We start from the raw sequence: 21,769 nt of genomic DNA, 5'->3' as shown, positions 1-21,769 counted from the left end.
AGATGGAGACCCAGACACAGAGGCGGGGCTGCACCTCGGGGAGCTGTGGCGGCTGGCCCAGGGACCAGAGGATGAGTTGGAGGAGCTACAGCTCTCTGAGGAGGATTGAGGGCTGCCGGCCTGGGGCGGGGCCTGCGGGGACTGCCGTGCAGTGTTCCCACCTTACCAGGCAGCCAGGCTTGTGTCTTCTTGGTCGGTGCTGAGACCCGAGGCCAGGGCCTGCGCAGTGCGGGGGAGGGCAGTAGATGGTGCACTGGGCTTTATTTTCACAACACGAAAGACCAGAAAGTACCGAGCCCTGTGCAGATCCCTGGAGTGGCGGCTGTGGGGATGGAAACCAGCACCATGGAGCCTGCCCACACTGCATACCGCACTGCTGGGTTAGATCCATCAGCCCCGTGAGGGAAGCTGGTCTGGAGTGGGACTCTGCCCGGACCTCTCACCCGATGGCAGGATGCTGAGAATCTCGCAGACAACTGTCCCGGTTCCAGAGAGAGCCAGCAGGCATGGCCAAGGCCAGTGTGGCATGATGTGCCTTCTCCGCCTCCTCTGTCATTCTTTGGTTTGTCTGCAGGTACCCAGGATGCAGAGTCCCTGTGCCTGGGCTCAGGTTTGGGTCCCCAGGCTGTCTGCACCTGACTCTACTCCCAGAAAGTTTCAGAAACTCTTTTCCTTTGATGTCATGTTTTCCTTTAAAAAAATCTTTGTTTTTGCATCCAAAACCAAAAGGAAGAGAAGCTGTGGAGTGGGTCCTTTGTATCAGAGCTGCTGGCACCGAAGGGCTTAGGGATTAGGGTGGTCCACCCACCAGGTTAGCACAGAGGCTGGGAGGGGTCTGCAGGCCCTGGGAGTAGAGCCACAGTTCCATTCTCTTGCTTGGGCGAGGCTCTCCCAGCAGGGGGGTGCCCCCCACCATAGGGGGAAGGGGCCAATGCTGGGGACAGGGCCTGCTCTCCAGAGGTGAGCTCCCGCTCTGGGGCCCGTAGTGTTGGTGGCTGCAGTGGCAAAGCCACAGGGAAGCTGGCCATGTAGAAGACTCGGCCCAGGCGCTTGGCCACCTGCGGAGAGATGGGCCTGGGTGGGGGGGCCTTCTGGGTTGCTGGCCTGCAGCCACAAAGAGCCTCAGCGCTGACCCACCATTGTGTGGAGACTGCTGCCCCCAGCTGGCACTCACCTGGGCCCGGATCTTGAGAGCAGGCCCGAGCTTCAGCCCCATGGTGGTCAGGAGGTGCTCCTCTGTCAGCAGGGGCAAGGTCTCCCCGTCGATCCCCTGTTCTCTGAAGACCTGGGGTCGGGCAGAGGTCCAGGCCTGAGTGCTGGGACCAGTGCCCGCCCACCCTGCTGAGTCCCTCCAGCCCACCAAATACTGAGTGTCTGGGGTTGCCTCAAGGCTTTCCAGCGAGAGCAGGGCCAAGGGAAGCTGCTGGCACGGTGTGTCAGAAAAGCTTGCAAATGGAAGGAAGGTCTGTGTGTTGAGCGTGTACGTGCCAGTGTTGGAGGCAGAGGCACTGACGCGGCACAGGGCAGGGGGAAGCATGCAACAGCATCCCCCTCCTCCCCACACACTGTTGTTGAGGAGGGGAGATGGGGAGGGGCGGGGAGAGGCGCTCGGAACCATCTCAGGAAGGTGTCCCCCCACCCCCCTCACCGGTGCATATTCTCCACAGCCAGAAAGGCCCCCCACAAAGCTGCAGACATCGTCCACTGTCCACTTGCTGAGGTCCTCAGGGGCTGTGGTCTCCTCCCCATCCATGAAGAGTCCCCCCATGGTGCCTGGGTTGGGGGGGGGGTGGTATTACTAGGACTATGGCCAGCTCTTTCCTAGGCTCCCACCCCTGTCTGCTGACCTTTGCCCAAAATGTTCAGAGATGTTGGACTGAACACTAAAAAGGATTTTTCTTCCCACGGACACCCTCCCTAAGACCCAGGGCGTGGTGGGGGGAGGGGGCGCAGAAGGGGAGCTAGGATTCTTTCCACCCCGTGGAGGGATCTAAAGCATGGAGAGGGGATGCCCACCTGTGTGGAAGTAGGGGCTGACGGCGTAGGGTAAGCCCAGGGGCAGTGGAGGGGGCAGCATGGACCCTGAGAGAAGTCCCTTCCCCTCAGGGCTGGCCCCTCCAGTTGGGGCTTGGCCCAGGGTGGGGCCCTGGCCCCCGGCGGCCACCATCTCAGGGTCCTCTCCTTCTGAATCCTTTGGGGGCTCATCCTCAGAGCCATCTTGTGCCCAGAGCCCAGCCCCCGTGGTCTCCTTGGACTCACTGGAGTGGGCTGAGGCAGGGCTGGGTCCCCCCTTCCGAGGGGCTCGGCGGACAGGCTCCCGGGGAGGGGTGGGTGGGCCGGGGCCCGGGGGTCCCTGGGGGGGCAGGGCCAGCAGCGGCGCGGAGCTGTGTCTCAGCACCAGCATGGCCCCGCGCCGCTGCAACTCCTCGGCGCCGTCGGCGGGGCGCAGGGTGGCTTCCGGCGCCAGCAGCTGCGGCCGGTGCGCGCTCTCCAGCTCCTTCTGACGCAGCAGCTCTGCCGACATCTCCAGTCTGGACCGGGAAAAGCAGACAGTAGTGTGGGTCATGTGGCTCGGCAGGGCCACCTCCTCCTCACCGGTCGCCACGGCACCTACCGGGCCAGGTTCTGCTTCCGCAGGAGCTCCTGCTGCCGGGCGAGCATCTCCGCCTGGGCAGGGGGCAGGAAGCCGTAACCTGGTGGGAAGGGGACAGACCACGAGGCCAGGTGGCCGAGTGGTCTAGGGCCGCCCAAGCCCACCTGGTCCGTCCTTGGCTTCGGCAGGGGCGAGGGTAGGTACTACGGAAGCCCTCGTGGAAACCGGGTCGGTCATAGGCAAACCCGGGTGCACCCACACCAACGGCCTCCCGGCGTGCGCGCTCACGAGCCCCTTAGGACAGGGTCGCGCACCCGCCTACTCCTCACCTGGGGTCTGGCACAGGGCCGAGGGCACCCCCAAAAAGGGAGGCCGAAGGTGGGGGCCCAGGGCGATGTGAGGGGCATTCTGGGGCGACAGCAAGGGGGGCGGCTGCGACAGTTCCCTGTGGACGACGGGGCGGTAAGAGTGCGCGCCGCAGGCCCCGGCCCCGCGCGCCCCCTCTATTCCCGTAACTGCCCTGCTCCCCCCCCCCCCCCCGCCGCCGCCGCCGCCGCCGCCGCCGCCTCTACTAATTGCCGGCCCCGCGGGCGGTCGATGCACCGCTCGTTACGGCTCCGGGTCGCGCGCCGCCCCCGCCCCCGGCTGGCGGCGCCAATTAATCTCGGCGGCGGCGCGGAGGCGCTGACCCGGCGGGCGGCGGCGACTGCAGCGGTAATTACCGCGCGGGGCGCGCCGGGCCCCCGCCTCCCCGCTCCCCATGGACCCTGGGCGGCTAGGGGGGCGGGGGCGCAATTAGCTGCAATCCTGGAGGCGGTGGAGGCAGCTGCAGATAGCGCTCCGTTGGGGGGGCGGTGCGGGGGGGCTGGGGGCTCGGCGTTGTTGGGGGTTGTGCCCCGGGGCCCGGCTGGAGACCACCGAGAGCCGCCACAGCCCTTCCCGCCCCCTAGCTCGCTCACCCCTTGGCCTCTGCAGGTGGACGGAGGGCGGGGGGGCGGGGGGGGGGGCGAGGGCTCCCTTCCCCAGCTCTCGGCTGATTTCGAGGTTTCCAGGCCTCGCACTGCTCCCATCTTCTGCCTTCCGCCCCCTCCACACCCTCCTCTCGACGGACTCCCCCAATCTGCCTCTAGCCCCCACACCTACCTGTTGGGGGAGCAAAGCCCTCAGCTGTTTCTGGAGCACCTGGATTCAGCCAGTCCCACAGTTGCTCAACAGAAAGTGCCATCACCCTTAGCACCCTGCCCAGAGGAGGGGTCAGCCCCCCCCCCCCCCCCGCCACACACACATTCTATTCCAGGAGTGTTCTAGGCCTCTGACCAACTCGGGGGTCAGACCATGAACCTAGGGCCAGCACACTGCCTGGCACACTTTCTGTACCAACATGGCTGCGTGTGACTGTGGCGGGGGAGGAGAGTGTGTGCACGATTGAGGGCAGATGCAGGCTGTGGACGTGACCTGCAGAAACCAGGTGCTAGGTGTATCTGAGAAGCCAGCGAAGAGAATATGGGGCCTTTTCTGATGTGGGCACCCAGTACCTCTCTGAGAAGGATGGGGTGCCAGCTGGCACGGTGCCCTCTCGGTGCTGAGCCAGGCCCTGCTTTCGGCGCTGACCTGCCGTGGATGAGGGTAAGTGGACTTCCAGGCCACTGGGGCTCCTCACAGATGCTGCTGCCACCTCTTGCCGGACCCTCAGGAGATCTGGGGGGGTTGGGGTGGGTGGGGATGGTCAGTGGTGGTCTAGAGGCCAGACTCCCCCAGGGCTGGGGAACATAGGACACTGGCCAAGGACACCAAGGAGACCAGGTGCTGATGAGAGCATGTCCTCAGAGCGACCTTGCCGTTTGGTCATGGGGACAGAAAGATGAACAGAAGGCCACAGGGCAGGGGAGACCAAACCCTTAACAGCGCTGCTAGCTTTGTATGGCGCTGGGAGTGGGGGTTGGGAGGCACCCACCTGTATTGAGAGAGGGGCAGGTTAGCATTGAAAGCGATGTGGGGATGCCAGTAACCAAGATGCAGTGGGAGGGAGGGGAAGGCCTCCCTTTCAGGGGATTCTGTGGCCTCTGAATGTTGATATTGACAGGAGTTCAGAGGTTATGGAGATCAAGGCTGCAGGGGGCCTTGAGGGATGGTGTTGTGCAAAGACCCAAGAGTGAGGGATCCTCAGGCAGGCCTGCTCCTGGAGGCGTGGGGATGGGTCTCCAGCCCTGGACAGACGATGCCCAGGTGACTTCCTTCCCGGTAACACTCCGTGCACACTCGAGGAGTCTAGCCCTCTGCTCCGCATCCGGGTCCCTCCATCCTGCTCGGCCGGGCCTCTGAGCCTTCCCCCACTCCCACTGTCACCCTTTCCCCCCCGCCTCCCCCCCCCCCCGCCTCCCCCCCCCCGCCTCCCCCCCCCGCCTTCCCCCCCCCCGCCTCCCCCCCCCCGCCTTCCCCCCCCCCCCCCGCCCTGCGCAGCCCCAGCCGTGGCCGCCGCCGCCTGTTTATAAATTAATTACCCGAAAAGCGGAGGTGGGCCCTGCCCGGGCCGGGTGCCAGCCCGCAGAGCCCAGCCGGCGCGGCCGCCTGCATCGATCCCAGCGGGGCCCCTCGCCCCCGCGCCCGCCCGACGGCCTCGGTTATTTACAGTCGGCTCCGCGGCGGGGGCGGCGGCGCAGGGCCATGATTGACAGCCCGGCTCCCGGTGCTGCTCCCCGGTGGCCGGCGCCCCCTCCCCCGCGCAGGCCAGCCGAGCGGGCCCCAGGCAGGGCAGGGAAAGCAATTAAAAAGGAAGATTTTTAAATTATTAACATTTGGTGAATTATTCAGGCTCTCGGTGCCTGACTGCCCTGGGGGACAGTGCCTTGTGTAAGGAGAAATCCTGCCCCCTTTCCCAGCACCCCTCACCCACCTCCAGCCAGAAAAGCCAAGCTAGCGGCAGCACCGGGGGCTGGGGTCTGCCAGGCCAAGGTGCAGCTGGTCCGGGTGCCAGATGGTGGGTGGGTGAGGTGTGTCCATGAGAGGCAGGAAGGACAGATGGACAGAGCACAGGGTGGGGAACCGGGTGGGGCAGGGTCCCCGCCTCCAGCTGGAGCTTCTCCTGAGCACCAGTGAGGTCCTGGTAGCCACATCCCAACTGCCGCCCATCCTGCCTTCTGGATGTCCTAGCCTGACTACTCCCCTCCTCTTGGCCCCTCCCACCTAGAGACCCAGGCTGACCCCCAGGTGAGGTGGCTAGCACAATCTCACACATGGCCCTGACAGCTGGAGTAGGAAGGACTACAGCATGTAGACCCAGGGACAAAGAGAAGCTGCATGTACTGGAGAGAAGCAGGTGGGCCTGGTTCAGTCCCCACCTCCCACTCTCACCGGGGTTCACCTCAGACTCTGTTTTCTGTGTCTGTGAAATGACAGTGCTTGCGTGTCACAAGTGAGGCATGGGTCTGCTAGACAGTCTGGGAGACAGTGGGGTATGCAGGTGGGGGATCCCCCACATCTGCCCAGGCAAGTGGCTGCCTGGGCAGAAGGGGAGGAGAGTGACTCCTCATTGCCCACCTACAAGGGGCCTGTAGGGACTGAGGGGCCTACAGACCCACATCCAGACCCAGATTTGGTCTTAGCAGCCAAAGACCCCAGGGCCTCTTTTCACACTGAGCAGAGGCCTCCAGGGACAGTTAGAGCCTAGCACATGTGGGTAGACACTTGGTGGGGGATCGTGCCACGGGGAGGGGGCACATACCGTGGCTGGGGAGGCCCAGGTGGTAGAGACGCTGCGGGTCCTCAAAGGTGCCGGCCTCACTCAGGGCAGACACAAGCCGGCGGTAGTGATCCTCAGGGGCCATGCTGGGCCCTAGTTCTGGCAGCAACAGAGTCTCTGTGTTGGGAGGAGCATAAGGTAAAGGGATTCTCCTTCAGATACCACCACGGGAGAGAAGCAGAACCTCCCCTCTTAGACCCTGCTGTGGGGCTGATTTTGCCTCGGCAGGGTCTAAGTTACCCCCTCCCTCCTCTGGGACCTGTCCCTCCACCTTGAAGTTGAGTTCCCACCTTGGGGTGGCTTGCTTCGTGCCTTCTTCTCCAGTGGGCACTCACTGCTGACGTGGGGGGTGCGGCCTGGCCTCTTGCCCAACAGGTCACCTGGGGGAGGGTAGAGTGAGCCCCACCCTGTGTCTCAGGGCTTGGAGGGGATGGAGGCTGGGAAGGCCAGGGGCAGGGAGGGACCCAGCCCAGGCCTCGGTCCCTGCCAACCTCAGCTCAGAGCCTAGCACACGTGGGTAGGGGATCGTGCCACGGGGAGGGGGCACGTACCATGGCTGGGGAGGCCCAGGTGGTAGAGATGCTGGGGAACCAAATCCATCATTGCTCAGGTGCCCTTGGATCCTGGCCAGGTCAAAGCCTTTCCCAGCCCAGGCTCCCAAAGGACATCTTGCCAGACTTTGGACAGGTCAAGGGACAGTTCTGATCCTGGGCTTTGGGGTATGTGTGTATGTGACAGGAGGTTTGTGGTAACAGCCCAGGTGCCAACTCAGGACCCCACAGGCACCCTGCTGCCCCTACCCAGCCAGATTAGTCTCCTGTACAAAGTAATGGCCCCTCCTGGTCATTCTGCTAAAGGGAAATGGAAGGCTTTGGTTTAGACTGGAAGCCACTTTACCTCCCCTATCCTCTACCTGCTCAGGGAAGTCCCTAGGCAGCAGGCCCCCAAGGCCACCTTGAAGCCCCCAAGGTCAGGCACACCTGCCACACCAACTCCTGGGTACCTCCACCAAGGCCACACCCCTCACTGCCCTCAGAAGGCCTGAGCCAGCACCCTGGCCTTTCCGGCCACACACCTGCCTACCTGCCCAGCTGGGCTCTGAGCTCCTGAGGGCGCCCCTGAGCGGTCTCACCTGCTCTACACAGCCTGGCCGTAGTAGTGGGGGGAGGGGCAGCCCCACTTCTCTCCCGAAGGCCTCTCTCAGGTCCTGCATCTAAAACATACTCATCTGTCTCCCCAAGGCAGCACCTTTCCATCCCAGGCCCTAATCCCTCCTTCCTGAGCTCAGGGCCTGGGGTGGGGGTCTCTGCTGAACAGCTCAGCAGATGCCCTGCTCTCCTGGGACCACCCCAGTGCTGGCCTCCAGGCCAGATCCTGTGCTCTGGCCCCCTCTCTGACCTGAGAGGCCGCCTGGGTGGGTGGGGTGAGGGGGCTACCCCCTCTGTGAACCAGGCCTGCCATGACACCTCAGCAAGGCAGGCTTCCCAGAAGCCTAATTCCCAGAGCCTAATTCCTTTCTCTTATTCCCTTAATCTGTCATTTTTATCAGGCCGGGGAAGTGCGGCAGCAGTGAGAGGCCGATCAATCTCCACTTTACAGCTGACAGAATGGTGCTAATAACTTATTGATCTCAGCCACCTCGCTGCCATTGGCCTGGGCTCGGCAGCCCAACCCCTGCCCTGGGAGACGAGGTCCTCGCTGCTTGGTTGAAGGGTCCCCACCTCAGTGACCTGGCAGGACACGTAGGGGGCACAACCAGCATGAGGGCCAGCCCCCAACAGCCTTGGGGCCTCAGGGCAGGAGGCCACAACATCCAGCTGTGCTGGGCCTGGAAGTGGCTTTGGGCTGGGTCCACACCCCATCCTGCATACACCCCTTCTGGGTTTAGCAAAGAACCCAGCACCCTCACTCCCCTGAGTTCTGTTTCCCATTTTCCACAGTGGAACCTCCCCTTCCCCTTTCTCTTGGGGGATGAAGGCTCCCCTCTGTCTGGGGGAGGTGCTGCTGGAGGCAGAAGGGCCCACAGTGAGACTCAGCCCCGGGACTACAGTAAGATCCCGCCATGGAGATCTGGGGGCCCACCAGTCCCTGATGAGGGCCACACTCACTCATAGACCCACATACACAGTTGTAAGATGCCAGCACGGACCCCAGCTGAGCCCCTCACAGTCCTCCGCGACCCTTCCTGTCTAGGATCCAGGGAAGGACCAGGGCTGGGGTTGTGGGAATAAGATTGACAAGCGGCTCCCGGAGAAGCAAGAGGAGGTGACGGCAGGCAAATGTCTCCACCCAAGGGCCCACAGGCACAAGTGGAAGCCAATGGGGGACTGCAGCCCCGAGGAGAGGGCAAACTCTGACAAAACCTGGGCACGGCGCACACATGTGACACTCCATGCAGAGCACCTGTGACCCCTGACACGCTTGTACGCCCGTCTCAGCGTAAAGTGAGAGTGAGGACACAGGTGTGTGGCATGGTGACACCCAGACACGGGGTGTGAGCTGGGTGCGGGGCCACGCGAAGGCCCCAGGCATGCAGCCCCAGCTGGGAGCAGGGCACGCATGCACACTCGTGCTGTGTGCCGTGGGGAGGTCTCCATGTGTACGGGCAGCATGGGGAGGGCCTGCTGGCTTAGAATATCTCAATCACTGTGTGGCTCCCGCAGCTCCGCCGGATCGATGGGGCAATTAGATTTTATCAGCTGCCTGCTCAGCCGCCTCCAACAAGGCTCCGGAAGCAGCCCCCTCACACCCACCCCACAAAGGCCTTCCCAGGCACAGGCACGCCTGGGGGCACTAATGGGGGATGACCGTCTTCTCCCCAGCCTTTCTGAGAGCTGTAGCCACTGCCGGAAACTTCCCTGCCCGGGGTCCGTAGGACTGCAAGGGACCCCTGCCAGCTCCTCTTACCTCCCCTTTAGCCGAAGCTCAGCCATGCCCCATTCTCTGCAGCAAAGCCCTGTGGCCAAGTCCCCTCTGGCCTACTCCTCTGTTGGGGGGGGGGGCGCGGTGTCCCCCAGCTGCCCCCTCCTTCTGAGCTCCTGTTGCCCCCAGGAGCCGTCCCTCTGAGATGACCCTCTGAGATGACCCCAGGAGCTTCTGAATTAGCACTCTCCTGCCTCACCCCTGCAGAGATGCCCCCTCTCTTAGGCGATGGACCCCCTTCCTCCAGGCACCTGTGCTCCATGGGGTCGGTGGGCACTTTCATGCATGTAGAGCGTGTCCCTGCCCTCAAGTGAGCCATTCACGATGTGCATTTCTGAGCCTCTGTGAGGCCTGCACATCCGTGACTGTCCTCCTGCTTCTGCTCCTATGGGAAGGGGGTGGCAGTGGCCTTGGCCACTCCAAGCCCACCCCAGAAGCAGCCACGGTGGAGCCACTGCCTGTGCCTCCTGTCTGCCCAGCTGGCCGGGATTAACACAATTACCATCACATGGAGCCCCAGGGGACAGCCGGCCTTGCCACCTCCCGCCTCCGCTGGCCTCCCTGGCTGTCAGCCAAGGCTGCTGGGGGTGGCGGCATCCAGAGCTGCTGAGCAGAGACACTGGGAGGGCGGCAGGGCAGGCTGTCCCCAGGCTGAGCTGCAGTGGCCCTGGCAGCCCTGTTCTCTCCCCCCCCACCCCCCCAGCTCCTCACCTGCAGCTCCCAGGCCGATCTCCACACCACCTCTCTGGAATTCACAGCGGCTCTGATGCTCGGGCATAACGAGGTGGCGGCTACGATGGACGCTGGATATGAGGGTGGGCAGGTCACTGTCCTGGCTGTTGTGAAGCAAGACAGCGAGGGTGAGACCCCAAGAGGCCGTGTGCCCAGTGCTGGGTACAGCAAATGCCTGACTGAGCTCGAGTGTGGGCACGCATAGAGCCTGAGGACAACACAGAAGTGCAAGGCCTCCTACACACCTCTCTGTGGCCTGTGACAGCACACATGTGGGCATCCCCACGGCCGGTCCCAGGGGAAACATCTAGTGGGTGTGACCTATCCAGTCCCACCCAAGACCACTAGGACCTGCCCAGTGTCTACCTGGCACGGGACCTTACACTCAGGCCCCACCATGGTCCCCAGGGAGGGTGTGTACAGAGCTCAGGAGCCCAGCTCAGTTTTGCCATGCTCTCCCCAGAGTGACCAGAGCAATCACCAGACAAGGGGCGGGGGGGGGGGGGGGGGGGCGGGGTCTGCTCATGAGAAGGTGCCCAGAGAGGACACACACTGTCATACACGCACATATCACTTATCTAGCACTTAACTACTGTGCTTCACTAAGGAAGTTGCACGCGCTCTTTCAACTAAAACTTGTAACCACTCACAGACCCTCAATTTCTTCAGATAAGGAAACCAAGATTCAGACCAAAGTCCTGCAGCCAATGAGGTGTGTGCGCACACAGGGACACATGTACACTCACACAAAGGGCCTAAAGAGCATGCACCTACAGACACACACAGACACACAGGCATACAACATGAATGGGGAGCCTGGTCCTCCCGTGTGTTCAGGACACTCTGCTCTCCCCAAGGCTCCCAGCTAAGAGCCTCAGCCACCAGGCATGTGCGGGCCTGGAATAAGCATGTATTTAACTCTTTTGTTTCCTCATTTCTCTTCCTGCTAAATCAGCTCAATCCTACAGCACAGAGTCCCAGAGAAAACAAGGAGTGAGAAGATCTCAGTGCGACTGTGTGTGTAAATGGCCCCATTTGCTGTTGATGTTCTTGGCACGGGGAAGGGTCACCCGCCATCTCACAGATACAGCCTAGAGCAACAGGAAGTCAAGACAGAACAGGAGAGGAGCAGGGAGGGCCCTTGGCGCCCCACCCTCCCCAGGACCATCGTTCCCTGGCCCACCTGTACCAGAGCAGCCTCCCAGCTGGGCCCCTGCTAGAGGGCCTCCACGGAGTGACCTGGGAACCGACCCTAAACCTCATTAAGTAGCCCCCAGCCCCCCTGGCCTGGGCGGCTGGAGTAGGCTAATCCAGGCTGGCCCCTAAGCAGATCAATTTCAGCCCCCAAAGACTCCAGGGCTGGGCTCTAGAGCCTTCTGGGAGGCCCAGATGTGGGTTCTCTCCCCACCCCCACCACCTCTCCCAGGAGGAGAGAAGGGCCCCCCCACGCACACAGGAGTGCAGGTGGGGTGGGAGTAAGTACTTTATGGGATTAATTGGCAGCAATTCTCATCCCTCTATCATCCTCATCAATGCGAAGGTGTTGAGGAGAGAACTGCTGTCCTCAGCACTAGGGAGGGGGTGAGGGGGTGTCTCGAGACGCCTCCGAGTTCTCCCCTGAGGGTCCAATTCTGGTGTCCCCAGGGCTCCTACAGGAAGTGAACCAACTACCCGCAGACCGGATAGGTGAGGAAAGAGCCCATCAGTTTGTTCCCCATGAACCCTTAGTCCAGCACCCACACAGCGTCCTTGGACTGTACCCTCGCCCCCCCCCCCCCCCCCCACTATGGCCATCAGTTCTTTTACTGACAGGTCAGTTATTCAGGCTCTCAGGTGCTGTGGCACGGTGGAAGTGAGGCCTAGTGGGAACCAGAACACTGCCGCCCACCCCACCTCTGCTCTCTGCCTTGGGGGTTTATCCCACAGGGCCCAAGACAGCCTGGAAAACATGTTCTGGTCATCTGGCCACTCACTGAACAAATATGCCAGGTTTTATATAAAGAACTACAAAGAAACAGCAGGCTGAAAATGCGTAAGCCTTGCATTTGGCATCCCAAGTACGAGGTTCCCGTGGCCATGGAAACACCCTCTGCTGCGTCCTGCTGTGCACAAGGGACAAAGCCCATGAGGGACTTGGGAGGCTCTCTGTGGCACCATGGAGTGGGGCTGTGTGTCAGAAGGTGAGGGGGTGAGCTTGAGTGACAGAAGGGGCTACACGGAGGAGGGTATGCTGGAGGATGAGGGAGAAGGGTCTTGCCCCTTGGAGCCCAACTCCCTCTGAGGGGCACCCTGGGCTCCTCCAGGCTCCCTCAGCGACCGTCATACTGTCCAGTCCTTGCCCATATCCTAGCCAACTCAGGGGCCTCAGGAGGGCAGGGACCATATCTTCTGCCTGCTGCCTGGGGTGCATGGCCCCTGAGGTGGGAGTTTCAAGCAGGCAGGCCAATGGATGGAGAGAGACAGACAAACGGAGAGTGAGAGACGAGGACGTTCGAGCAGACAGGCACTATCGAGTGGACGGATGCAGAGATCGAAAGGATGAGAATAGCAGAGAGACGAACGGACAGAGCCTAGAGAACAGACAGGAGACAAGGACAGACAGACAGACGGGGCCAAAAGGAGCCAGGAAGAGACAAAGACAGAGCCGGGGAGGGGGCAGTGTGAGGCAGCTGGGCTGTGTGCCTGGCCAGAGGCCGAGGGGCCGTATCAGCAGGTAGTGGGCGGATGGGCCGTAAGTCCTTTTGACCATGCTCTGCCCCTGCCCCCAGACTGCAATCTCCCCTCTGGTAAAATCCAGAAAGTCATCCCAGCCACCTCTGGGAGCTTGTGCAAGAGTGAAGGACCCCACATGCCCTTGGACTTGGCCCCTTACCAGGGGCCCCCTGCGTCTGGACACCTGGGACCTTCTCTCACTTTACAAGGCCGGGGTGGATGAGGAGGGGGCTGCAGGCAGGAGGAGTCATTCTAGGAATGCAGGAGCCTCCCTTGGGTTCCCTATAAGCTTCGCTGACAAATTTATCCTGTAGCTTCCCAAGTAAAAGGCTCATAAAATGTCATCAATGTTCATGACGGTTCATAAAAATGAACAGTTGAGTGGGCAACTTCAGAATGAGGTGGAAATAAGTTTGAAGGTGTTTTTGTTGTAATCCGGCTCTAGGACCCAAACATTTTCAGAGATGTAACTAAGAACACATATGGCACAGGGCCAGGCTGGGGGTGGGGAGTGCAAGCCCCTAAGCTGCTGGGCTGGCCCCTTCCTGTGTCCTCCCTGGAAGCCCCAGGGTAAGACTTGACCCCGCTGACCAGAAACCACAGCCTGGGCTGCATCCACAGACTGACCATCCTCTGCCCCTCTGGAACCTGGAACTTGGGCCTTCTCAATGTCCCCCAACCTCCTCATCAGGTCCCCTCATTTTCTCTCCTTACTGAGTCTTGGGTTTGCAGCCCCCCTGCCCTCCACCATGCTTCTACAGCCTGAAGTGCCGTGTACTGGAGCAAACCTCCAACCTCCTGGGCAGGGCCTCCAAGAAGGACCCCATCGAAACACTCCGTCAGTCCTCTGCTCAAGAACTTCTGGTGGCTCCTCACTGCCTGGAGGACCCCGTCCTACAGCCTCAGCATCCAAAGTTCTTTAGCATTCAATTGAGTCAGAGCTGCCAGTTCCCCCCAAGCCCCCACCCCCATCCCACACATCCCCTTGCCTTGTTCTTCCATACCTTTGCAGACTTCCTCTTTCCCTAGTAAACGCCTATGCATCCTGTAAGATCCCATGTACACACCACCATTCTCACCTCCTGGTGGGTCTTTGGGAGGGTGAGAGGGAGAGGTCACGGCCTCACCTTTGGGCAGATCGACTCAAATGGCCAGTCCCATGTGGGAAGGGGAGTGCACTCTGGCTCCAGGATTGGGCTGCCCAGAACCCATGCCTGTGCTGCTGTCAAGGCCCGGGCACAAGTCGACAGACAGACCACAGGGTAAGGAGGGGAGGAAGGGAGGGAGCTAGAGAGATCTAGCAGCAGACCCAGGGGACATGGGGCAACAGGTCTCCGTCCTGCCCATGCACAGGGTATGGGGAGAAGCCTGGCCCAGACCCGAACCCTACCTGCAGGACGTCTCTCGGAAGGAGATGTTCACGTCCCAGTGGGTGTGGACTCTGCAAGGAGAGAAGCAGAGGGTCAAAGTGGCCTCTAGGACCTAGTACGTGAACAGCAGGGCATGGGTATGGCATAGCCCTCATCTGCCCCAGAGCGCTGGCCCCAAAGGAACTGGGCTGGCTCAGCTTTGTCTCCTGTGCCGTCTGGTACCAGCTCAACCAGCCGGTGGCTGACATCAGGGTAGAAGCATGGGGTGGGAGCCAGTTCCTGGTCTCACGGAACAAAGAAACTGGGAAGGACGGAATCGAGGCTGCCATACCTCTGCCTCTTGGTGCAGTGAACCCAGAAGAGCTGCCACGTTGTGCAGAGGGGGCAGGGCAGCCTAAGGCTTCTTCTGCCCAGCAGCCATATGACTGAACCCAAACTGCTTGTTGTTAGAGCTGCTTCGGCCAGGCTGGAACTAGGGCACGGAGCAAGCCCCCTGACTGCCGCTAGCACCAATGGTTCAGTGTCAGCCCAGGTGGGTGCAGCTCCCTGGGTCCCAGGTGCTACCAGTCTGCCTCTTGAAAGTGAGCACCGCACCCCGTAGGTAGGAGGGATGCCAGAACAACAGTACGACAGTCAAGTAAGGAAACAGCTCTGCCCTGTGCCTGTGTCCTCACCCACAGCAGTGCTCCCAGAAAGACCCTCAGGCTGAAGGAGGGTGGTTGGAAGCCTGTGTGGGCGTGTCAACTTAGCCAGCGGGGGTATGGGGGCTGGGAAGTGGGGGTGTTGGGGGTTTGGGAGGGTTATTTGAGGGTAGGAGAAATTGGAACATGTTAAAAGACTAGGCGAGAAGAGAAAAGGCCTCGAGACTCTGGGGATGTGTGACATGTGCTGGATGGACAGACAGATGGACAGACAGACAGATGGAGGGATGAAGAGGTGAGTGGACAGAGGGAGGTGCCTCTGCCAGGAGGGGAGAGGGTGGGAAGTCAGGAATAGTGACCCTCAAGGCTGGAAGGGACGGTGAGAAGCCAGGGGAGCCGCTGCTTGCCAAGGAGAATGAGCACGAGCGTTTTAGGGGCTGCTCCCAGAGAGGGGCTGCTCAGCCTCCTCCTCTCTGCCTGGCTGTGGTGGCGCCAGGCCATCCCTTCCTGGGTCTCCCTGACTGCCCTCCTCCTAGAGCCGCTGGCCCAGCCTCCTTCCTCCCCCCCACAGAACCACGTCGGCCCCTCCCTCCGGGTGGGTTCTCACTACGGTCCCGTGGCATGGAGGAGTTCAGGCTATTTCAGCTTCGGCAGATACCAAGACAAGAAAATCCAAACTTGGGCCCTGTCCTGAGCTCCAAGGGCCCTCACCCTGGCCTGGCTTTCAGCTGCCTGGAGGCCCCAGTCTTGATGTCCCTCCCTCACCACCACAGCCAGAGCCCATGTGCCCTCCCCACCTGGTCATCGGTAAAAGTACCTTCTCTTCATGATACGGACATGTGGGGTGTCCTCCTGCTTCAAGCCTGGCCGCTGCCCATAGGCGGGGCCATTCCCATCGCTGTCACCATCAGTGGCTGAGAAGCTGGTGGTCAGCTCCTTCTTTAGGACCCGCGCAGTGGGGAGGGCAACCGTCCTCTTGTCTGCCAGCCGCCCCCGGTTCTGGGAAGGGAGGGAGCAGAGGAAGGTTAGGCTAAATCAGGACCCTCAGCCTCCTGGGCAGCTTGCACCCCAGGCCCAACCTTCGGGCAGGGCCCGGGTGACAGAAGCCCTCACAGCAACCACTAAGATCAAATAGGGACCATCAAAGGCCCTGCTAAGGTGCTTCTAGCCTGCAGTGCAGGCCCCAGCGTCCACATGAGCCCTGGTGGCCACAGGCGAAGACAGGAGCAGAGAGCTGAGGCCTGGGTCAGCGACCCCTCCAGACCACCTTCCTTGCTCCATGCCACCCTGGAGGGGGGTGAGGCGAAGGGCTGTGGGCCCTGGCCAGGCTGCTCATGACACATGCCTTGTCCAGACTCCATACTCCAGCCTCGCTCCCTCCACAGGCGATCGGCCCGAGTGTGGGGATGTCCACCTGGAGGCCAGCCCCAGCTTTCCTGGCGCCAGGGAGCCCCAAGAGGCCGTGAGAGCCCCCACAGCAGAGGTCTGTGTTCTGCCACTTGTTCAATGTGCCGTTACCACTGTCTGCATGTGTTTGCCGGACAATCCCACACAGCTCCCGTGTGAACCCCCAACCGATGCCAGGTCCTTTTTCTGTTCTGCTAGTGCCATGCCAGGTCCAGTTCAAGGGCAGTGTGAAGCCTGAGTCTGGGGCCTGAGCCTGCTGACCCCTTGCAAACTGCAGTCCTGGGGTTCGCAGGTCACCTGGTGGGGAGGCCTTACCAGCCCAGACCCTTTGACCCAGCCTCTGGGGGCCCAGCCTCTCCCCTGCCCCTCTCGGGGCCCAGCCTCTGGGTCAGAAACAGAGATTCAGTATCTCTCACAATACCTACTTCTCCCCACCCTGCCCCCATGTTGCGAGTATGTGGATGCATGTGTGTGCCGTATGCTGGGAGATCAGAGCAGGAGGCATTTGCACAGATGTGGAGGCCAGTCCGCACTGAGCTTGTCCACGCTGAGCATGCTCACACACCAGTGGGACAGGCAAGGTCCCTATATACCACCGCTCCCTCCAGTGTCTTTAGGTCCTGCCGCCCCAGTGGAAGAAAAAAGTTATTGATTATTTTCTGGTGGGCAGGAAGCTTTTTCTTATTTAATAACGGGTTGCTGTTTCCGGGAGGTGGCAGGGACCTTGGGATTATCTAATTCTCTCTCATCCTTTCAGTTACTGAGGCCTCCTCAGACACCCTCTTCCCTGTTGCCAGGACAATGCCACCATACCCGGGGGCCCGAGGAGGAAGGTGTGAAGGAGGGTCTTGCCTCACCAGTGTCATCCTGGACCTAATGGACAGCTGTGCAGCCACCACAGTAGTCCTGTCCTCCAGAGTAAGGGTCCTTCTCTTCAGACCCAGCCCACTCAAGCTCCAGATTTGGGCAGTGGTGCCGAGAGCCAGGGAGCCCTGGTCTTCTCCCCCTCCTCAACTGGGTCTGGGGACCACAATTAGCCCCATCCCCAGACTCCAGGAGCCAGTCTCCATAAGCCAGCCCTTATGAATCCATTTGGGACACCCTCATGTTCCTCTCTGCAACACACTCAATGAGATATACGGGACAGCATTGGGGTGGGTGGGGCAGTGGAGTCTGAGGGTAGGCCTGAAAGATGAAAGGGCCTGCTTTGTGGCCCCTTCTGAGACCCTGGCCTTGGCCCTGTGCTCTATTGGAAATAGCAGAGAGTGGGTGAGGCTGTAGGTGTGACCGCCTGTCTGGTCCCCGCGCCTCTCTGTGCCAGCTAGTGGGCTCCAGGGGGAAGTGTTTTCAACAGCCCCTGGCCTGTCTGAAGTGTGCACTGCTGGGAAGTCCCCTCAGCCCTGCCCTTCTCTAGCCTATTGTAGCCCAAGCACCTGGACCTCCTCTCCTTTCTGCTTTAGTTAAACTATTCCCTCGAGAAGAAAAGGAAATGCATTTCCCTCTGCTTCTCATCTGTAAGACAAGGAAGAGGAGAGGGAAATGACAGCAGTAAGACTGCCACCTGGGACGGAGCCTGACCAGCTGTGCTGGCCTGGAGTGGCTCCTGTGAAGGGGAACTGAGGAAGAGGGACCAGGGCCCCAGCCAAGGACAGAGAACATACGTGCCTCCCAGGCACACCCAAGACCTCAACCCGTGCTCAGCAGCACAGATTTGAAAGCTGGGTGCCCAGCCTCTGCCCCTCGCCAAGCACTGGCCCCTCAGAGCGCAAGCGTGGGTGCATGAAAGCCAGCTTGCATGGCTGCACGATTCCTGCGCCACATGCACACCCACATTCTGCCCCTGGAGTATCTGTGGCTCTGAAGTGTGTACGTACCTTTGGGCCTGGCTGTGGGGGGGGTGTAGAGCAAGACAGTCTCTATGTGGCTAAGGTGGATGCTAGAAAGACAAGGAAGTCTGTGGAGCTCCTTCCTAAGGGTGAGGTACAGCGACAGGCTTGGGAGGGACCAGGTTCAGGAGAGGCAGGCCCAGGTCTGAGGCATCCCTCCTGTAGGGCAGTGACCTGGGAGCCCCAGACAAGTAGGCAGTTCTAGGCTGGGCCTCATCCCTGCCCGACCTACCCACCCACCCTGCCCCCAATCCAAGCAGTGTCCTGGGGAAACTGATACTGGGCTCAGGCCACCTGTACCCCACACTCTTGGGAGAGATCTCTGGAAGAGTGGGTTGGGAGAGGCTGGTCCCCTCCGACCCAAAGAGAAACTCCAGGCCAGCCTGGAAGGTGCCCAGAGGACTCTTCTCCAGTACCAGCTCCTTGGAAAGGTGCATATGTGGGGAAGGAACTCAGTCTCTTGCCTCAGGCAGGAACCGTGGTGGTGGGCAGGAGGCCGGCTGCCTGTGCAACAGACTCTGGCGATAAGCCCGTGTCAGGCACGTGAGTGGGATAGGTACACAGGGGAGGCGTGGCCGTATCCCCCTTCCCCTGTCCAATCTGTGCATCTGATCTGGTGTCTGTCTTCACAGGGGTGTCTGTGGCTTCCCAGCTCGCCCAGCTTAGCTACCTCCGGGGTCCACAAGGAAACCAAGACGTCCCTTTCTCCTTCCTACTTCTAGCCCAAAGCAAAGAAGCCGAAGGTGGGTGTCTTGGGTCCTCTCTCACCACCTCCTGTGAGAGGGTGCTGCTGATGGTGCCAGGAACAGCGGCGTAACCCTAACTGCCACCAAGAGCCAGGGCCCTAAGTGGCTCTCCCCCAGAAGCTCAAAACTGGTTCCTCTCAAGAGACAATTTCCTCTTCAGATCAACCCTCCAACTACCGCTGCCTGGAGGACATGTGACATGGAAGACAGTGCTTCAGGGGCAGGCACAGCACCCCGATCTCTGCTGCTCCCCTAGGCCAATGAGGGGGTCGTATATGTCTGCGCTGGGTTGGGGACCCCACATCAGCCTCCAACCCCAGTTCTTGACACTAAAGGCCCACACTGCTCAGATTCTGCCCCTAATTGGGTTGTATCTTCAGACTCTCCTGGACATCCAGAGCCTTGCCCAGCAGGGGTCTAGCTCTTGGCATCCCAGAGACACATGTTAGTCACAGCTAAGCTGTGACCACCCCAGAATGCATATCCAGGCCAGCCAACACTGTTACATCCCAGAACAAGTTTTACCCCGGGACCAGCCTCTCTCCCAACCTGGGCCAGCTGACACAGTGGGACCCCCCCCCCCCGACATGTGACAGGGCAGGATCCCCAGGCCACAGCTGGATGACATGTCCAGGGAGGACACCTTCACACCCTGTCCCCAGGACCTCAGGAGAAGCAGCTCCAAGGCTCCCCAAGGAGTGGCTCCAAGATAGGCGTGATCAGGCCCTGCATCCAAAGGGGAGAGGGCTCCCCCAGGATTCCCACCCAAAGCAAAGTCTCCCCTGTTTGCTCTTCAGGGGCTCCCTCCTGCACACTGGCACGGACTCTAGATCCTAGAAAACAGGCACAAGCTCTGCAGGGGAGAAAGAAGATCCCAAAGCCCCAACTTTTCTCCCACATCTCACCACTGGGGAGGATATTCGACAGCCTGGACAGTCGCAGATCGGAGGGTGCACCTGCAGAATCCCCTTGGACATAAGCGTCTTCAGACTTTTTCCTGTGAGGAGGGCCGAGGCAGAACCGGTGAGAGAGCAGGGCTGGGCACAGGTAGAGTCGACTCACGCAGGAACGCTTTCGGGGCGCAGTAAACTGCGAGGCCCGCTCCCCCTCCCGGCACGTGTGTGAACAACCACCTCAGGCCAACTTCCGAACCCACCCCGAGGCCCTGCCGCCCACCCCACCCTCGCGGACGCCACTGGGATCTGCGGAGCTCAGAAACTCCAGTTCCCGGCGAGCGCCCTCCCCTGACCAAAAGCCGCCTCCTCCCCGCCCCCTGCGTCCTAACCCTCTCCAAGCCTGTCTGCGGGGACTGGGAGCCGGGCCCAGGAAGGTCGACCCAGCGCGCAGGTGAACGGCGCCGCCAGGACCCGGGACTGCGCGTGACCCCGCAGCGGGAAGAGGGCAGCCACAGCTGAGCCGCGAACCCCAAAGCCCAGCGCGACCGGGTCCCTAACTTTCTAACGACCCCCGACCCCCGCGCCTGGCGCTCACCGCGCCTCCCCTGCTTGCCTGCTCAGGCGCCCGCACCTCGCGCGCTCGGAGCCAGACTCCTGAATTCTCCAAGCAGGCTGCTACCAGCCCCGCTGCCTTTCCAGCTCCGCGCGCGCCCCCGCCCCGACGCGCGCCCCCGCGGCCCCCACCTGCCTGCGCCACCCACACACCTTCCCCTTCCCTCCACCAAGTCCCACCGGCAGCCCGGCCGCATGTGTGTCCCTCGACTCCCGCCGGATCCTGGGGGCTCACCGACCAGGGAGGGAAGTGTGTCCCGCCCAGCCGGTCTCCCGCAATTTCCCGAGTTCCCGTAAACTTCCCCTGAGCCACAATGCCCAGGAATCCCGCAAAGACCTTCCGAGTGGGAGGAGGGGCCGGCTTGCGTGCAGTTGGGAGCCCAGAGCACCGCGGCCCAAGCTGGGGTGACGGTGGAGGCCGAGGGAGCTCTGCCTCGGTCCACCAAGGCGACCGTGCTGCGGAGGTGGGGGGGGGGGAGGGGGCGCGGGGGGTGGGAGGGCTGGCGGGGGAGTGTCCCTGCTGCAGCCCCGGAGCCGCAGCGCCCTCTCTGGGCGGAGACGGAGTCTCCCAGGTGGCAGAATGAGGGGGTCCCGACCCAGGGGTCCTCGGGGAGCGTAGAGGAGGGACGGTGGCGGCCGCACCTTTGTGGCGGATGCTGCGCTTCCAGTCCTTGGCCGTCTCCCGGCCGCTGACGAACTGGAACTCGTTGGGTGTGAGCCACTCCCCGCGGTGGCGGATGGACGGACCTTTGCTGCCCTGGCAGAGTTTGCGCACGTAAAGTAGCGCGCGGTTGGCGCCGCACTCCACCTCGATGCACGGCTCGCCGTTGTCGAGCAGCGGCTGGAAATCCGGTGCTGCGGCCGCAGTGGCGGAGAAGCGCTCGAGGGCCAGGGGGTCCCGGGGCAGGTGGAGGTACGGGGCGGCCTCGTGTAGGCTCAGGTAGGCGCGCGGCGAGCGGAGTGACGGAGCCAACAGCGCCTCGTAGCCGGCGGTCGCGGCGGGTAGCGAGGCGGCCGGGGGCAGGGCGGCCGAGGCTGGCAGTGGTGTCAGGTAGCCTGGGAGCGGCGGCAGTGGTAGTGCGGCCAGGGTCGGACGGAAGGCGGCCAGAGCCAGGGCCAGGTCCTCGCGGCCTGGGAGCTCCTTCTTGACCGCCGGCATGGCGGGCCGGTGGCCCTGCAGCCCGGCTCTCCGCCGCCGGCGCAACTTGCTTGGGCCCGGGCTGGAGTTGGAGCTCGAGGGCCGGGGGCCCAGGAGTCGCCTGGCCGCGCGCCCGCCCTATCCGCTACTGCACCCCAGCACCTGCCGCCGCGCCGCCCGCCGGGCCACCTCGGACCGCTTCCCGGCCGGCTGGCGGGGCCTCGGCTGCCCGAGTCATGGTGCCGCGGGAGCTGCTATCGATCTCCTATCGCGCTCCGGAGCGCCAGGGCTCCACAGGGCGCCGGGCCACCTGCGCCCGCGCCCCGTGAGGCGGCCCCGCGCCCCGCTCGCCGGACTGCCCGCCGGGCCCAGCCT

At 62.1% G+C, this 21,769-nt stretch overlaps 2 protein-coding genes and 1 long non-coding RNA gene across 10 annotated transcripts in view; 2 read left to right on the top strand and 1 right to left on the bottom strand.

Annotated features, from left to right (window-relative positions):
- Positions 1-173, top strand: part of NOC2L (NOC2 like nucleolar associated transcriptional repressor) — a 13,010-nt gene extending 12,837 nt beyond the window's left edge. For both annotated transcript variants that reach the window (XM_042995983.1, XM_042995982.1), the window contains exon 19: positions 3-173. In XM_042995983.1, coding sequence (XP_042851917.1) covers positions 3-109 — 107 coding nt within the window. In that variant the 3' untranslated portion in view covers positions 110-173. The remainder of the gene's footprint in view (positions 1-2) is intronic.
- The window catches only part of SAMD11 (sterile alpha motif domain containing 11), a 22,624-nt gene extending 855 nt beyond the window's left edge, over positions 1-21,769 (bottom strand). For 2 of the 6 annotated variants that reach the window (XM_042995976.1, XM_042995977.1), the window contains exons 1-15: positions 20,899-21,768; positions 19,654-19,745; positions 15,527-15,708; positions 14,089-14,139; positions 9,966-10,090; positions 6,623-6,712; positions 6,315-6,449; positions 4,129-4,291; positions 2,923-3,038; positions 2,615-2,693; positions 2,017-2,531; positions 1,649-1,773; positions 1,175-1,285; positions 444-568; positions 167-322 (exon numbers count right to left, since the gene is read on the bottom strand). In XM_042995976.1, the coding sequence (XP_042851910.1) occupies positions 167-322; positions 444-568; positions 1,175-1,285; positions 1,649-1,773; positions 2,017-2,531; positions 2,615-2,693; positions 2,923-3,038; positions 4,129-4,291; positions 6,315-6,449; positions 6,623-6,712; positions 9,966-10,090; positions 14,089-14,139; positions 15,527-15,708; positions 19,654-19,745; positions 20,899-21,415 (2,582 nt within the window). In that variant the 5' untranslated portion in view covers positions 21,416-21,768. Of the gene's footprint in view, positions 1-166; positions 323-443; positions 569-800; positions 1,059-1,174; positions 1,286-1,648; positions 1,774-2,016; positions 2,532-2,614; positions 2,694-2,922; positions 3,039-4,128; positions 4,292-6,314; positions 6,450-6,622; positions 6,713-9,965; positions 10,091-14,088; positions 14,140-15,526; positions 15,709-19,653; positions 19,746-20,436; positions 20,644-20,898 lie in introns of those variants that run through there. The other 4 variants (XM_042995980.1, XM_042995979.1, XM_042995981.1 and 1 more) reach the window with 4 other exon arrangements.
- LOC122241094 lies at positions 3,876-11,747 on the top strand. Of its 2 annotated transcripts, XR_006221060.1 has the most exons (6): positions 3,876-4,219; positions 5,781-5,909; positions 7,882-8,074; positions 8,627-8,794; positions 9,958-10,114; positions 10,942-11,747. It is a non-coding gene; the product is annotated as an uncharacterized LOC122241094 (long non-coding RNA). The 2 variants fall into 2 exon arrangements; XR_006221061.1 differs by lacking the exon at positions 5,781-5,909.

Source organism: Panthera tigris, chromosome C1 (assembly GCF_018350195.1).
Source record: "Panthera tigris isolate Pti1 chromosome C1, P.tigris_Pti1_mat1.1, whole genome shotgun sequence".
Lineage (NCBI taxonomy): Eukaryota > Metazoa > Chordata > Mammalia > Carnivora > Felidae > Panthera > Panthera tigris.
The sequence above is the reverse complement of the archived record's forward strand: the minus strand, read 5'-3'. Positions and strand labels throughout refer to the sequence as shown.